The sequence below is a fragment of the Monodon monoceros genome, unplaced genomic scaffold (genome assembly GCF_005190385.1).
Source record: "Monodon monoceros isolate NGI ecotype Baffin Bay Population unplaced genomic scaffold, NGI_Narwhal_1 Super_Scaffold_21, whole genome shotgun sequence".
Lineage (NCBI taxonomy): Eukaryota > Metazoa > Chordata > Mammalia > Artiodactyla > Monodontidae > Monodon > Monodon monoceros.
In genome coordinates this window covers 18,236,694-18,254,798 of record NW_021703778.1, presented here as the reverse complement: position 1 = coordinate 18,254,798, position 18,105 = coordinate 18,236,694, and the positions used below count along the sequence as shown (strand labels likewise).

At 37.4% G+C, this 18,105-nt stretch overlaps 1 protein-coding gene across 4 annotated transcripts in view; it reads left to right on the top strand.

Annotated features, from left to right (window-relative positions):
- The window catches only part of CUL2 (cullin 2), an 81,852-nt gene that overhangs the window by 20,274 nt on the left and 43,473 nt on the right, over nucleotides 1–18,105 (top strand). For all 4 annotated transcript variants that reach the window (XM_029238417.1, XM_029238415.1, XM_029238416.1 and 1 more), the window contains exons 3-5: nucleotides 3,598–3,700; nucleotides 11,040–11,134; nucleotides 17,259–17,364. In XM_029238417.1, the coding sequence (XP_029094250.1) occupies nucleotides 3,598–3,700; nucleotides 11,040–11,134; nucleotides 17,259–17,364 (304 nt within the window). The remainder of the gene's footprint in view (nucleotides 1–3,597; nucleotides 3,701–11,039; nucleotides 11,135–17,258; nucleotides 17,365–18,105) is intronic.

The following is an 18,105-nucleotide window of genomic DNA, read 5'->3' as shown; positions in this document are numbered from 1 at the left end:
GCCAAGTCCCCTTGCTGTGTAAAGTAACTGGGTGTGCTTTCTTATATTCGCAGTCCCAGGGGTTAGGGAAGGAAGTCTTGAGAGGCCATTTTTAGAATTCTGCCTAACACAAGTAATAATGATGCTCTATAACAGAAGCTCTGTGACAGCTTAGGTGCAGTCTAGGGTCGTTTGGGACTTACTCTTTAAGAGGTATATCAAATGCTTATGATATGATAGAGGCTAGGTGTAGATGTACATTTACTATTTACTTCCCTGGGTTGGAGTTCTTTGGTTCTTTTGGTTTACGGTCGACCCTTGAACAACACAGGTTTGAACTGCACAGGTCTGCCCGTACTCAGATTTTTTTCAATAAGTATACTGTCGGTCCTGTAACCATGGATATGGAGGGCTGACTGTAAGGGGCTTGAGCATCCTTGGATTTTGGTATCCACAGTGGGTACTGGAACCAATCCTCTGTGGATACTGAGGGACAAGTGTACTTGTATTCATGATTTTCTGCCTTTTGGTAGCTGTTAGGACAATTTCCGAACCCTAGCAGTGTAACATAGACGGTCTCCTACTTAAGGACAAGATAGATTCTAGTGAATAAATGGTTTTATGTTTAAGTCCATAGTGACTCAGTGAGGGGTTATTTAAGATTGCTTCCCTGAATGTAATTCTCCCAGATAGGAAAACCTGGCTCTAAAACTATTGTCCTTATTTCAAATACATATTCTATGATGAGTCTTTTTCAAACATAGAACAATTTTGACTGCATTGAAAAATGTTGAGGTGGGAAATCTCCATCCTTGATGATCTTCACAAGTGTTAGAAGGAGGACCTCTTAGTAACCTTGACATCTACACTTAGCAGCCCATCAGTCTTTCTTAGATTGTGTGGATTGGAAAAGGTTGTATCTGTAGTCATCCCTGGTTGGTGCATCAGTAACAGTTTCACTCCCTTCTTCTAAATTATGTCAGAGTTCTTTTATTTAATGAGTCATTTTTTTATCCTTGCTTGCTAATTGATGATTTTATAGATACTGCATTTTTTACATGTCACATTTTAATTTTTTCGCTTACGAAATGTCAATAAAATTTTTCATTTTTTATAGTTTTGTATTGTCAGTTCTTTTTTGACCATTATTTTACCATTTTCAATTTTAAGGTAATCTTTACTTTTATTCCCATTGCAAAACATTGTTTTTGGCCCACTATGCAGTAGAGTTAATAGTGTTAAAACTAAAAATTAAGCCCAAGCATAGGAAGCATCTTTTAATAGAGAAAATGAACTAAAATAAGTAATTTGCTGCTTACCAGCACTGCCTTTTGGTTGTAACAGAGTTCAGAGCTCTTGCTCCTGAACACATTTTGTTTCTGAATTTGAGAATTTGTAAGTGGAAAGTTTGTACATACAGGTATCTTTCTATTCCGGCTCCCAGAAAAGATGACTTGGAGGAGACAGTGTTTAAATCTAAATCTGACCACCTACGTTATTTCCCATTTTTGGTTTTTTAAAGTATCTTGTCTATAACCAAATCATAATTGAATGCTAGAGGGTTGAAAAGTGCTCCTCTTGGGTGCTCTTCCCAAGGCCTAACCATTTCCAGAGTGGTTGGGTATTTGAACAGGTTAAAGAAAAAGAACATATTTAGGTATATCTTTTAGGCAGTTGAGTGAAATTATGCAGTGAGACTCCAAACTATGCTGAGTTAAAATATTCATTTAAAAAATTTATTAAGGTGGACTCCATTAAAAGCAATACATGAGTACATTCTCACTGAGGAAGAGTCAAACAATATATAAGTCCTGTATGTGGAGTGAAATGGGAAAGTCTCCCTGGATTCCTACCTTGCACAGATCCCTTTCCCTCAGCAGAGAGAAGGGAAGCCCTATTAGGTGAATTTTGCTGGTCATTTCTGTTTACATATACATGCAGTGGCTATATTGAGACATTAACTTTGTTGATGTAAAACATTTGAGCACATCATTAGCATATCATGTTGAAATTATGGTACTGAATTGCTGATTTTTCAGTATCAAGTAAGTTGTGTATTCTAGAAATGTGTGTATATGGCTTAAGGGAAGATTAGAGGAGCAAATATCATCATCATGTTGGATGGAAGTTCTGGAAGTAGGTATTCAGAACTTAAAGATAATAAATGTATCACTTCTGATTGTTGATCTAGAGCCTGGCCAAATTTAGTCATTTAAAAAAATTTTGTTTTTTCTTTTGGCAGTGATGTGTGGCTTGTGGGATCTTAGTTCCCTGAGGGATTGAACCCAGGCCCACGGCAGTGAAAACTCCGAGTCTTAACCACTGGACTGCCAGGGAATTAAAAAAAATTTAATTTAAATTTAAGTATGATATACGTGCTGACTGGTGAATGTAGAGGTGAATTCTCACAAAGTGGGCGCACCTGTGTACCCAGTAAACCGAGTGCTCCTACCAACCAGGAACCTCTGTTCCCCAGTCGCTGAAGTTAACTGCTGTCCCGGCTTCTACAACACCTAATTCTGACAGCCCTTTTGCATCTAGTTTTACTAGGATAGGCTTGTGATCAGTTAAGATTTAAATTATGTCATGAACTAGGACTTTTTTTTCTAAAGGCATTTTTAGCTGAAACCTGGAGGGACCCCAGGCTGATCGGGAGCTCATGTAGTACCTTACTTTGAAGCTCCTTCTCCATTGATGCCTTGTTCCCTCTCCCCTCCACCAAACCATGTCAATTCTCTATAGAATGTGTGTCCAGATAAATGAAAAAATTTTTCTTTCTTAGGTAGTGTATATTCAAGTCTCTACTTTCTTTGTAATACAGGTGAATATTTTTTATGTTATTGCTGAAAAATAGCTCTTATATCTGTACTATTTTATTTAATCTTCCAGTCTATAGAAGTTCATTATGATATCTAAGTTGACTTAAAATAACTTAATAGTTTCTTTTTTTTTTAACATCTTTATTGGAGTATAATTGCTTTACAATGGTGTGTTAGTTTCTGCTTTATAACAAAGTGAATCAGCTATACATATATCCCCATATCTCCTCCCTTTTGTGTTTCCCTCTCACCCTCCCGATCCCTAAAATAACTTAATAGTTTCTTATTGTAACTTTTTTTTCTATAAAGAAACCTGGCACAGTGATATTACACTATTTGGGTGATATTTTTGCTTCACCATGTTTGTTTTTTAAGTATGTAAATAAAATTTTAAATATTTAATATAATAGTAATCGAACAAATATATATACATGGATACATGGAGATATTTTATTGGTTACTAATTACAATTAAAAGTAAACAACGAAAGAATTTGGAGGGAACATAGGAAAGTCTGACTGAGGCCTCCCAGACAATGACATCACGTGGAGAGGGCTGCTTGCTCTTTTTGGGGTGAGGATACAGGGTAAAGAGTCAGAGCATGTGAGGTTGATTTCCCACCTCCCTTCTATCACCAACGTGTCGGGTAAGTGTTTTTCATTCTGTGTATGTATCTATATAATCCTAAACTGCAAAAATGAAATAAGGATTTTTCATTTTTTAATGCCAGACTTGAGTTAAATCTTTTGTTTTAAAGTAGTATCTTCAATGAATATGAAAACCTTAACAATTTAACTAGAGATATCTATGCTTTATGTGTGGCCTATCCTGAACCCCTTGGAGAAAGACTTTATACAGAAACTAAGATTTTTTTGGAAAATCATGTACGGCATTTGCACAAGGTAAGGATTGATATATACATGATGTAAATGTGTTTATGGCTACATAGTTATTTGACTAGTTCACTGTTTTCCAGTGCAGAACTTGTATCAGGTTAAGGTTATTCCTTTTGTTTCCTAATTAGCATTTTTCTAATATGTATATAAGAGCTTTGGGTCAAGCTCTGTGTTGTTAGGTTCTCCAAGGGAAGTCAGTTTAGTTGCTCCAGATCATACAACTAGTAAGTTAAAGAGTAGGGTTTCAAATCAAGATGTGTTCAACTTGAAATCAAGTGCTTACATATCCTCTGGATGGTGTTTATAGAACCAAGTTTTCTTTACTGTTGCTTCCCACCTCTTGGTGAATCTCTGTCTTTATCTTCAACATTTTAGATGCCTCTTCATATCCTATATAAGGTCTTTAAAAACCTAGAATTAAAAAGGAGAATGGTAAATTTAAAAGTATGATAGAAAGCCTCTGTGACCAGTTATTTTGGTCAGTGTGCCATGTGCATGAGGGCGACATCACCGACTTGATCTGTGTATAAGCAGTGAATGAATTTTGTAGTATTTGGCTACACGCAGCATTTCTGACTTCTTTTGGATTACTGATCTTATGAGGAACTGGATGAGATCATTTATTCTTTGAACTAGAAACTTGACTACCTTCTTTTCCCCCCCAGTATTTTATTTTATTTATTTTTAAAAACTTTTTATTTTATATTGGAGTATAGCCAATTAACAATGTTGTGATAGTTTCAGGTGCACAGCAAAGCGACTCAGCCATACATATACATGTATCCATTCTCCCCCAAACTCCCCTCCCATCCAGGCTGTCATATAACATTGAGTAGAGTTCCGTGCACTATGCAGTAGGTCCCTGTTGGTTATCCATTTATTTTATTTATTTTATACATCTTTATTGGAGTATAATTGCTTCACAATGCTGTGTTAGTTACGGTTGTACAACAAAGTGAATCAGCCATATGCATACGTATATCCCCATATCCCCTCCCTCTTGTGTCTCCCTCCCACTCTCCCTATCCCACCCCTCTAGGTCATCGCAAAGCGCCGAGCTGATCTCCCTGTGCTATGCTGCTGCTTCCCACTAGCCATCTGTTTTACATTTGGTAGTGTATCTATATATATGTCGATGCTACTCTTGCTTCACCCCAGCTTCCCCCTCCCCCAATAGTGTGTCCTCAAGTCCATTCTCTATGTCTGCATCTTTATTCCTGCCCTGCCACTAGGTTCATCAGTACCATTTTTTAAAAAAATTCCATATATATGCGTTAACATATGGTATTTGTTTTTCTCTTCCTGACTGACTTCACTCTGACAGGCTCTAGGTCCATCCACCTCACTACAGATAACTCAATTTCATTTCTTTTTATGGTTGAGTAGTATTCCATTGTATATATGTGCCACATCTTCTTTATCCATTCATCTGTCGATGGACACTTAGGTTGCTTCCATGTCCTGGCTACTGTAAATAGTGCTGCGGTGAACATTGGAGTACATGTCTCTTTTTGAATTATGGTTTTCTCAGGGTATATGCCCAGTAGTGGGAATGCTGGGTCATATGGTAGTTCTATTTTTAGTTTTTTAAGGAGCCTCCATACTGTTCTCCATAGTGGCTGGATCAATTTACATTCCCACCAACAGTGTAGGAGGGTTCCCTTTTCTCCACACCCTCTCCAGCATTTATTGTTTCTAGATTTTTTGATAAGGGCCATTCTGACCAGTGTGAGGTGATACCTCATTGTAGTTTTGATTTGCATTTCTCTAATAGTTAGTGATGTTGGGCATCTTTTCATGTGCCTTTTGGCTATCTGTATGTCTTCTTTGGTGAAATGTCTATATAGGTCTTCTGCCCATTTCTTAATTGGGTTGCTTGCTCTTTTGATATTGAGCTCCATGACCTGTTTGTATAGTTTGGAGACTAATCCTTTGTCCGTTGCTTCATTTACAAATATTTTCTCCCATTCTGAGGGTTGTCTTTTCGTCCAGTTTATGGTTTACTTTGCTGTGCAAAAGCTTTTAATTGGGTCCCATTTGTTTATTTTTGTTTTTTCATTACTCTAGGAGGTGGGTCAAAAAAAGATCTTGCTGTGGTTTATGTCAAAGAGTGTTTTTCCTGTATTTTCCTCTAAGAGTTTTATAGTATCCGATCTTACATTTAGGTCTTTAACCCATTTGGAGTTTATTTTTGTGTATGGTGTTAGGTAGTATTCTAATTTCATTCTTTTACATGTAGCTGTCCACTTTTCCCACCACCACTTATTGAAGAGGCTGTCTTTTCTCCATTGTATGGTCTTACCTCCTTTGTTGTAAATTAGGTGACCGTATATGCATGTGTTCATCTCTGAGCTTTCTGTCCTGTTCCATTGATCTATATTTCTGTTTTTGTGCCAGTACCATACTGTCTTGATTACTGTAGCTTTGTAGTATAGTTTGAAGTTGGGGAGCCTTATTCTTCCAGCTTCGTTTTTCTTTCTCAAGATTGCTTTGGCTATACGAAGCCACCATCACCCTGATACCAAAACCAGAAAAAGATATCACAAAAAAGAAAATTGTAGACCCATATCACTGATGAACATAGATGCAAAAATCCTGAACAAAATACTAGCAAACAGAATGCAACAACATATTAAAAGGATCATACACCATGATCAAGTGGAATTTATCCCAGGAGTGCAAGGATTCTTCAATATATACAAATCAATCAATGTGATACACCAAATTAACAAATTAAGGAATAAAAACGATACGATCATCTCAATAGATGCAGGAAAAGCTTTTGACAAAATTCAACCCTTATTTATGATAAAAACTCTCTAGAAAATGGGCATAGAGGGAACCTACCTCAGCATAATAAAGGCCATATATGGCAAACCCACAGTAATCATCATGCTCAATGGTGAAAAACTGAAAGCGTTTCCACTAAGATCAGCAACAAGACAAGGATGTCCACTCTTGCCACTCTTATTCAACATAGTTGTGGAAGTCCTAGCCACGGCAATCAGAGAAGAAAAAGAAATAAAAGGAATACAAATTGGAAAAGAAGAAGTAAAACTGTCACTGTTCGCAGATGACATGATACTATACATAAAAAATCCTAAAGGTGCCACCAGAAAACTACTAGAACTAATCAATGAATTTGGTAAGGTTGCAGGATACAAAATGAATGCACAGAAATCTCTGGCATTCCTATATACTAACAATGAAAAATCAGAAAGAGAAATTAAGGAAACACTACCATTTACCATTGCAACAAAAAGAATAAAATACCTAGGAATAAACCTACTTAAGGAGGTGAAAGACTTGTACTCAGAAAACTATAAAACACTGATGAAAGAAATCAAAGATGACATAAACAGATGGAAAAATATACCATGTTCTTGGAAGAATCAGTATTGTGAAAATGACCCAAAGCAATCTACAGATTCAGTGCAATCCCTATCAAACTACCAATGGCATTCTTCGCAGAATTAGAACAAAGAATTTTACAATTTGTATGGAAACACAAAAGAACCCGAATAGTGAAAGGTTATCCATTTTAATTATATCAGTGTGTACATGTCTATCCCATACTCCCTAACTATCCCTTTCCCCCATCCTTCCCCCCTGGTAACCATAAGTTCCTTCTCTAAGTCTGTGGAAGCTTGACTACCTTTTGTTAGCCCTGTGACCCTGGACAACTCACCTAACCTACCTTGTAGATTGAACTTCATGTTCCTTTATCTGTAAAATGGAGATAAAGTAACACAGTCTGTGTAATAATATGTCTAACCCTGTACATGACTAGGAGTAGATCTTTTTCAAATGGTAATAACCCATAAGTAGAGCACAATTGATCCTGTGATATTTCCCTTATAACATTTGAAGAAAAGCTCAGTTTTTCAAAGCCTATTTTATCTATCTGTTTATTTTATTTTGTTTTCATTGAAATATAGTTGACATACAATATTTTGTAAGCTCAGATTTTCAGAGCCGATTTTATCTGTTTATTTTCTTTTCATTGGAATATAGTTGACATACAATATTTTGTTTCAGGTGAACTACATAGTGATTAACATTTACATACATTATGAAATGATCACCAAATTAAGTCTAGTTACCATCTGTCCTTATACAAAGTTACTACAATATTATTGACCATATTCCTTGCACTCTACGTTACATCCCCATGACTTATTTATTTTCTAACTGGAAGTTTGTACCTCTTAATGCCTTTCACCTTTTTGGCCCCCTACTCCAGCCTTCTCCCCTCTGGCAACCACCTGTTTGTTCTCTGTATCTCTGAGTCTGTGTCTGTTTTGTTTTGCTAGTTCGTTTGTTTTTCAGATTACACATATGAGTGAGATGATGCGGTATTTGTCTTTCTCTGTGTGACTTATTTCACTTAGCATGATACCCTCTGGGTTCATCCATGTTGTTTTAAATGGCGAGATTTCATTCTTTATATGGCTGAGTAATATCCCATTGTATATATATATATATACCACATCTTCTTTATCCATTTGTCTATTGTTGGACACTTAGGTTGCTTATGTATCTTGGCTATTTGTAAGTAATGCTGCTATAACTGCTATGAACATTGCGGTGCATGTATCTTTTTGAATTAGTGTTTTCTTTTTCTTCAGGTAGATACCCAGGAGTGGAATTGCTGGCTCACATGGTAGTTCTGTTTTTAATTTTTTGAGGAACACCCTGTTTTCCATAGTGGCTGCACCAGTTTACAGTCCCATCAGTAGTGCATGAGGGTTCCCTTTTCTATAGATCCTTGCCAGCACTTGCTATTTCTTGACTTTATTTATTTATTTATTTTTGGCTACGTTGGGTCTTCGTTGCTGCACACGGGCTTTCTCTAGTTGCGGCGAGCGGGAGCTACTCTTCGTTGTGGTGCGTGGGCTTCTCATTGTGGTGGCTTCTCTTGTTGTGGAGCACGGGCTCTAGGCGCGTGGGCTTCAGTATTTGTGGCACGTGGGCTCAGTAGTTGTGGCTCACAGGCTCAGTAGTTGTGGCACACGGGTTTAGTTGCTCCACGGCAAGTGGGATCTTCCCAGACCAGGACTCGAACCCGTGTCCCCTGCATTGTCAGGCAGATTCTTAACCACTGCGCCACCAGGGAAGTCCTGTTTCTTGACTTTTGATGATAACCATTCTGACAGGTGTGAGGTTATAGCTCATTCTGTTTTTGATTTGCAGGAAATGCTCTACTTTTTATTTTATATGGCAGATACATTTTAGCGTTCTAGTATGTGCATTTATCAGTTTATGAAAGTGGTTTTAATGACAAGTAATTTAACTTAGTCTTAACATTTTTCATATGTTAGTTTTCAAGTTAAAGTTCTGCTGTTGTGAGCTGGTTAGCTTTGGTTATAATATACTAGATAACTGTGTGAGTCATTTATAAATTTTGCTATTTTATGTTTTAGCGTAGGTTGTAAGTGTGATTTTTAAAAACCTTTTATTTTGAAATAATTTTAAGCTTATAGAAAAGTTGCAAAAATAATACAAAGACTTCTCAAATACTTTTTACCCAGCTTCATAATATTAACATCTTGCATAACAGTGGTACAATTATTAAAACCAAGAAATTAACATTGGTATAATTGTGTGATTGAAAAATTACAATTGTGAAGTAGTTTTATGAAAGTTTAGAATACTTATATAATTGTATACCGTATTTTCTCTCAAGTCCAGTGTCAAAAAAAGAAGTTGGCTATTATGTAGATGACAAAGTAAATTGTTAATATAGCCAACAGAACTGAAAAGTTTCACCTGTGAGAACTTTTTAAATTACTAAAGTATTGCATTATGTTGTAGATCATTTAGAACATACTGATAAGGAAAAAGAAAATAAACATCACCCATAACATACCTCCGGAACTAACCACTGTTAATACTTCTGATGTATCTATTTTTAAATATATCTTTTTTTGATACATATTAACAAAAATATAATTTGATATATGTCTTTTGCATATTTTTGTTTTGTGTAGACTTCCATTTTTTATTAGAAAATGAAGTCATGTTGTATACTTTATAATGTGCTTTTTGCTTTTAATAATATTGTAAGTCTCTTTCTTTGTCATTAAATACACTTTTGTAATTCTGGCAGTGATTGTAAAATTTTTCATTTTGTGGAGATACTGTGATTTGTTTAAATATTCCTATATTGCTGGGCATATAGATTATTTCCAGTTCATAAAGTTGTGATTATAAACAATACTTCCATGAACACCCTTGTAGCTAAGTTATTCTTGTGTTACCAAGTTTTTTTATAGGGTAAGTCCCTAGATGTGGAATTACTGGGTCATAAGTCATGAACATTTCCCTCCATATCTCTATGTTCCGAATTGGTGGATATGGAGGCCCGGCTGTAGGGACTTGAGCACCTGCGGATTTTGGTATCCATGGTGGGGTCCTGGAAACAATTCCCCACTGATGTTGAGGAACAACCGTAGTAAGAAATTGTTCCTAGATTTATATTCTATCCAACCAGTAGCAGTAGTTCCTAAGTGGGCCCTATTCCCCAGCATTATTAATAGTGGTTGCGATTTTTAATTTATTTACTATATGATAGGCAAAAAAGTACTATTTATAGGCTATTCCTATCATCCTGAGACTTAACTGGTAAAACTCCAAGTTTAAAAGCATAGCTTTCATCAAGAGTTAATTGGATGAGTGTTGAGGTCATGTCTTGCCTAAGGTCACGCGGACGGTTGATGGAAGAACTGAAGTAAGAGCAGCGGTGGCCTCGGGAATGTCTGTCCTGTCCAGTGGATTTTTATTGTTAGACTGGATTTCCATTAAAATTAACTTTTTAAACATCAGCCCTCAGATTTCAGTTTGATTTTCATTTTTCAAAAAATAGTAGGTTTTTATTAAATAAATATAAAATAACTTATTTGGGGAATATGGAAAATGTGTCAATTTTCATAAGTAGTCTTATTCACAATAGTGAATAATATGAGGTGATGACATAACTGCAGGCTGATCAGAAGTGATGGACGTGAGGAAACACAATAGAATTACATTCTGTTTTAATCTGATCTAATATTCTAGCCCAAAGAACAGCATCAAACCATTATATTTTGTTTTTTTATCTTAGAGAATGAAACATTTACTCTCTAGTATGGACGCTTCACTTTCATATCTAAGATTCACATTTTTTTTCTAGCTCTTTAATTGTTACTAAAGGTAGTTAAAAATAAGAATGTAATTTGTAAATATAATTATATAGTGCTTGAATTATGTCACTTATTTAAGAACATTAGTTTTTGATAAATTTCATAGCTTACAAATGAAAATGATTAGTGCTTTCTGAGTAAAAAATATTTTTTTCTTTTTCTAGAGAGTTCTGGAGTCTGAAGAGCAAGTACTTGTTATGTATCATAGGTACTGGGAGGAATACAGCAAGGGTGCAGACTATATGGACTGCTTGTATAGGTAAGTACACTTTTAGACTCTCGACAGTCTAAACAGTATTGCCTGCATTTGGTAATTGCAGGAGTTTTTTGTTTGTTTTTACTACCTACTACCCATGAAAATGAGCAGAACTAAAGCATTACCTGATGTATGGACTTTTCTCTGCTATGGGGAAAGGTCTGTAGTGTGGGCCATGTGGGTATTTGGGAGCCAGGCAGTGTATGGAAACTTACTCTGTGAAAACTAAGACTGTATTTGATGGCAAAGCTCTGTTTCTTCAGTTGTCTGGGACTGTGTAACACGCATTAAATCTTGACAGATCCGAAGTGAAACTTCAGCTTGGATGAAACTTTTAGTGAATCTAAGCTTGTGCCCCCCTCCAGCACGCTCTTGTTTGACTCTAGGGTTCAGCATTTTATGTTTCATGGAAGTACCTGGCAGTTTTCTCTTGACGTTCTCCCGCCCTTTCCTCTAGACGTACTGAATTACTGGCAGTGTTGTGATGCCTTGTGGTCTCATATCATCCCGCCTTTCCTTGTGCTATTCTGCCTGTCTGGATTGCTTTTCTTCCTTTCCCTGAATGACTAGTTCCCATTCCCAGCTCTGAACTCCCCTCTCCTTGCCTCAGTCTCCTGCTTAGATCTTTGGTGTTAACTGCCACTCATGTATGTTCCTGTGGCACCCTGGGCTGGTCCTCTCTAACTCATTCACGTAGACAGTGGAAATAAGTACAGTACCTGGGTACACAGGCAGAGGCCCATTTGTTGAAGGACAGTGGATAAATAGGGTATAGTGCTGTTAAGCACCTGGGCCTTGTGGCCTGTGATGGTTGCAGTGGTAATTTTGCCCTGTGCATTGTGGCTTGGGCCACAGATGAACCCCTGCCTCAGTTTCTTGCTGGAGAAGAGGAGTAGAGCTAGGTCTCAAAGTGTTTCCTGCACAGGTGCATGGGGCCAAGGCATGGTCGCCTTGGTGTGTCTGTCCTTTGCTTTACTGGTTCGTATTCCCTTTGGTTTTTATAACAACACTGGACTTTACTAGATGTAAGCTGCCTATGTTAGAAACTGGAACTCACTTCTAAATGGCCAGTAGCTCTATTTCCTCTTAGAAGAGCAAAATATAATAAAACCAGAAACCAGCAATTGCTAACATGGGCAAGGTTTGCTGGGGCTTTGGCTTTTACAGAACATGTCTACCATCCATTAAACATCCTGACATTTGATTTCCCCCCTCCATCCACCAAAGTGGCCTAGTCATAAATAGAACTTTAAGAATTCCTTAGCTAAACCGTGGGGGAGAGCGGGGGGAGTTTTAAGGATCAGAGTGAGAGCACACGTGTGTTTTTGTCACTGCTAAGAAGCTGGGGCCACTGGTATATGGATGACAAAACAGAGTGCTTCGACTGTGTGCCGTGCAGTGGATCCCTCGTTAGCTGAGATACTTCAGTAAAGATTCAAGTTGTTTTTCTATTCTTTCTTAGTTTTCTGGGGCACCGTTCTCTTGGTTCTCCTGCACCTCTCTTTACCAAAATCAAATTGGTATTATTGAAAGTATAGTACTATTAAATTGGTACTGTTAAAGAGCTTTTATTAAATTTTGCAATATATATGATATATACACATATGTATGTGTATATATAAAGCCATATGAGGTAGTTGGTTTTTTACAGTGGAGGAAAACTAAGGGTCAGAGAGGTCAAGGTCCCTGAGCTGGAAAAATTACAAGGGCAGAATTTAAACCCAGATCAGTCTGAATAAATCCATTTAACTTCTTCATTCTACCTAGCCTCATTCTAGAGAGTCATTGTAGTCACTTACGTAGGTTCTATTCTCATCCTTTAGCTACACTCTGCATTCTTTCTAGGATGATCTCTATTACTCCTGGTTTTAGCTACAACCTATATGTTGATAACCACCAAAATAAATGTTTATTGAAGGTGGTCTAAGTTTCAGAGGAATATTCTTACCTAGCTGCCTGTACCTCCAGGATGTTCCGTGGGTACATCGTACTACTGCAGATGTTCACAGCTGAGCTTGTTATCTTTTACACACACGCTGCCCCAGTAATACTCATTTTGGTTAATGGTAGTCCTGGACATCCAGATGTATATGCCGGAAGTCTCAGTTATCCTTCACCTAGGGTTATCCTCTCTACCTGACCCCTCTTGGTCAAATCCTCCAAATGTCTCTTAAATTTATTATTTCCTTTGCAGTGCTATTATAGTATTGTAGTTCAAGCTTTTTATTGTTTCTGACCTGGACTATTATTGATAACATCCCTGTAACTAGTCTCCCAGCCTTTGATTTCTAATTTATTCTATTTAGTAAACTTCTCAAGTGCAAATTTGATCACCGTCCGAAATCACTTAGTAACTTTCCACTGTCTGTAGTAAAGACTTAGAACCAGTGGCTCATGGGATTCACTTATAGAGTGTTTTGTTTGACCTCTGTGGGGTTGGCTTCATGTGACTGATTTATTTAATTATATTGGTAGACTGGGTGGTGAGATCCTTCTCATAGAGGGCACATTTGATTAGATAATTAGATAAAAACTGTAATTAGGATAAAAACTAGATAATTAGATAAAAACTGCTTGATAGTCTTTGCTTGTTGGGTAGTAGGTTATCCCGGCTATCTCTTGTTATTAATCTTAGTCTATAAGGAAATCTGTGTGAAGAAATGTAAAGGAAAAAAATCAGTTTTATTTCAAAGCATTTTTCAGTATTATTGTTTTGAAGTAATTTCTAGCCTTTTCTTTACTCTGATTGATTTATAAGATGGATATGCATTAGCATAGGTGACTTAAGGATTCCAATTTTAAAGAAAAATAATGATGCTCCTACGCCACCTTTCCTGCTGCTACATATCTGTTTAGGCCCTGCGGGCCCTTGAAGTGGGGTACTTAAAGTATGACCTTGAGAACTAACGACTCTTGAAATCCAGTAGGTGTTAGTATGGGAACAGTTCTTATAATGGATTTTTTTAAAGATAGATTGAAATGCCTGACTTCTTAGAGGCTTCACAGTTACCTTAGGCTATTAGTTCTTGTTAGTTAATACTGTTGTGTTACTGCTGATACTCCAGAAAAGCAAAGGATACTTATCAATCACTTTTTTGCCAGAATAAATTATAAAAACATGTACTACTGCCTGAGTTAGACCTGAGCAGAACAGTCAGGTATTGACTGTGTGGTAGAGTATCGACTATTTAAAGAAATTATTGAAAGCTATTTTACTTTACGATTTCCTAGAATATATATCTTTCTTTAAAAACAAATGTGTGGTTAATAAATCTGATTGTAAAATACTACAGTGACTTAGAAATTAAGAATGGCGTCTGAATCAAAGTGAAAAATTATGCTACTTACATTTTAAATCATATCTATAAATTATTTTAAAAGCTTCTCTATCAAGCTTAAACTGTCAAGAGTAGAAATCTGTAATGAGAAGAATATAGATGATGAAAGTTAGTGTAAAATTTATTCCATGCGGGAAAGAGAATAGTGACTTGTCCTATCAGGTATAAAACGTATAAAGCTCCACTAAAACAGTGTATTGGCTGTGGAATATACACACAGATCTCTAGTGAATCCAGACTTCTGCAGATCTAGCAGCTACTCTTCAGAGTCAGCAGACTCCTACGCTGAGAAGTTTACACTTACTGTATAGGAATAAGGGGGCTGCTGTAGGCTTCTGAATAGGGAGTTGATATCCTGAAAGCAGAATTTTTAGGTAAATTGGATATGCCAGAAATGGGAAATAGAGATCAGTCATGAGAATGTTGCACATGATCCAAGCAGAGAGTCAACGAATGGCACTGAAAGTGAAAAGGAAATTAATGGGAGGAGGTGAGGAATAGTGTGAGAGGACAGGAGGACCAGCTGATTAAAGGAGGTAAATGGAAGGATGAGATAAGTGATGCTAATGTTTTAGGTAGGATTACTGGGATGGCCATGGTACAGTGACCAGAAAAGGAATGGTTTGGAGCAAAGGGTCTTATAGAAAGGCACATGTAATGGTGCAGATATGACTAAGTTCCCCCTACTCAGCACTTTGCACTGTTGAAATGTTACATTTGTTTATGTTTTTATGTCCTACCAGATGGGTAAGCTCTCTGGGCAGAGACTACATTTTTGTTTTTCGTTTTTCTATCCTCAGTGCCTTGTCGTACCTGGCATGCAGTACGCACTTGGTCAGTACTTGCTGAATGAGAGTGGGAGACCTCGTGAGTTTTCTGGCCCAGCTCTGCCACTTAGTAGCTGATGGACCTTTGCCGAGTTCTTTAAGCTGTCTAAGCTGCAATTTTCTTACACGTAAAATGAGGATCCTAATAGTACCCCATATATCTACCTCCTAGTATTCAGCCAGCTGCAATGCTTACGCCTGTCTCTGACACACGATAGGCGCTCCATAAGTGTCAGTGATTACTTTTATTTCCTGACATTCATGCTTTTATGATCTGGCTCCAGGCTGCTTTTCCAAGTTTGTGTTCTAATGTTAGCTTTTGCCATCCGTGCTGCTGGAACGTTACCCGTTTATTCATTTCGTAATTCGGAGAAGTATTTTTCGAGGACTGCCTGTCTGCCTGCCACTGTTCTGGACGCTGTCTGCCAGACCTCACATTCTAGAGAGGAGGTGGATGTACAAAACCAGTAGACAAAGAAAAGAACAGGATTATTTCTCATAGTAGCAAGTGCTGTGAAGAAAACAGTTATGTATTAGATAGTTACTTCATTGGGGGTGGGAAGTGAAGGTTAGTTTGGTTTGGGGTCAGGTCAGGCCTGAGAGAGGTGTGTTTGAGCCGAGACCAGAGTGACAGAGGCCAGAGGTGAAATGCCCTACCCCAGGGAATCTGTTTCAGGTGAAGCAGCCGTTTCTCTCCAGCTCCTGCTTCCGTCTCAGTCCTGTTCCCCTTTTCTCAGCTGGAAGGCGTGGTGGAAGCACAGCAGGAAATTATTAGTGTTACAGTGAGAATGGAAGGGAAAGCTAAATGATATTTTGAAGGAAATGGCTTTGTAACCAGTGGACAGAAGAGACTAAAATGTCACATGGAGCACCAGGGTTGTAAGCCCTGGAGTCCAGAGCTGGAAGTGAGTGAATGTGGGAGGGAACTTGTGTTAAGTGGTGGTGGCCGTAGCGCTTTTTTCATTATTTTTCATCGTCTGCTAGGATTGTCAGTGGAGTTACGCAGTTGAAATTTTTGTTTTCTTTGCTTGCAGTTTCAGTTGTCTGAACATTCAGCAGACCTTTCATTTTGATTCAGTGAACATGGGAAAGTGTGTGTTTTAATACAGAGATTTTGTGGTTGTTGCCTAAATACTTGTATTGTCAATAGCTATTTTCACCTTGGCAGAAGCCGTCAAACGAATAGTTTTAGGTGTTGAGCATTAAAGGCCTTGTGGTGAAATCTGGGATGGTGAAAAGTGATGCTTGATGCCTTTGTACACATTTTATTTAATCTTAGAACTCTTAATTCATCTTAGTAGTTCTTAGAGTTCATCATAGTTATCAGTCTTTCTTTATAAAGCTGTTTACCCCTGGTAGACAAAGTGATCTTGAATCTGTCAGTTTTGCCCATACTTCTTACTGTCTGTAACAATCTATTGCATTTTCTTACCTACTGATTGTGATTTTTTTGTTTGTTTGTTTAAAAATGAAAAGTTATGTATTTAATGGTGATAAAATATAGAGAACTTTCTTGACTTTGATCTTTTAACCATTTTCTGTTTAATTCTTTGCAAAGTGAACTTGGCTTATTTAACAAGAAGAACCCGGGAATGAGCAAATTAGACCGTAGAGGGTTGACCCTTGGATAGGAGCTGTTGGGCTATAAGAGTATTGGAAAGTTTTAGAACAAAACCCCTGAGTTTTTTTAAGTGAGACTGTGGTAATAGGGGTTTTTTTTTTTTTGCTGCTCTAGAGGTCTTACTCTTTGTCTCTTAGGGCCTAGCAAAGGGAGTTGGGCTGGTAATTTTTATCTTTTTTAAAAATTATATTTCTAATTTATATATAATTAGTTTCTTTTGGATGTATTACTGAACTATTTTACAGTTGATTATAACCCTAAAGTTATTGCTCTAAAGTTGCATGTTACTTGTTTTCCTACTGATTTTGACAGTGTCTATTGATATTATATTTGTTTTTCAGGTATCTCAACACCCAGTTTATTAAAAAGAATAAATTGACAGAAGCTGACCTTCAGTATGGTTATGGTGGTGTAGATATGAATGAACCACTTATGGAAATAGGAGAGGTAGGACATTCTTTAAATGACTGGCAAACATAAGAGTGTTTTTATATACTGAGGAAATTTGATTCACTGTCCTTTTCTTAAGGACACTGAGTGGACTATCTTAAAATTGTCAAGATTTAAAACATCCTAGGGAATAATTCCTTGGCGGTAAAGTGGTTAAGACTCTGTGCTTCCAATGCAGGGGGACGCGGGTTCGATCCCTTGTCGGGGAACTAAGTTCCTGAAAGCTGCGTGGCCAAAGGGAAAAAAAAAAATATCCTGAATGTTAAGTAAATGAAATACTGTTATGATTTCCTAAGAATCTTCAGACAGATGAGACGAACAGAAAAGATGTGATGAGTATTATTTTAATAGTTAATGATGGATGAATGACAGAAGGTTAATAGTTCTGCTGTATGAAAAATCTCATAAAAAGTATTTAGAAAATGTTGAGACTCTTATGGTGAAAAGTGTGAAGGACATGGACTTAAAAGACAACCTAAAAGAGAGGAAACACAAATTTGTGGATGCAACAAATTTATTTTAACTTTAAAAAGTAATTAAAGAGGGCTTCCCTGGTGGCGCAATGGTTGAGAGTCCGCCTGCCAATGCTGGGGACGTGGGTTCGTGCCCCGGTCCAGGAAGATCCCACATGCCGTGGAGCAGCTGGGCCCATGAGCCATGGCTGCTGAGCCTGCACGTCTGGAGCCTGTGTTCCGCAATGGGAGAGGCCACAACAGTGAGAGGCCCGCGTACCGCAAA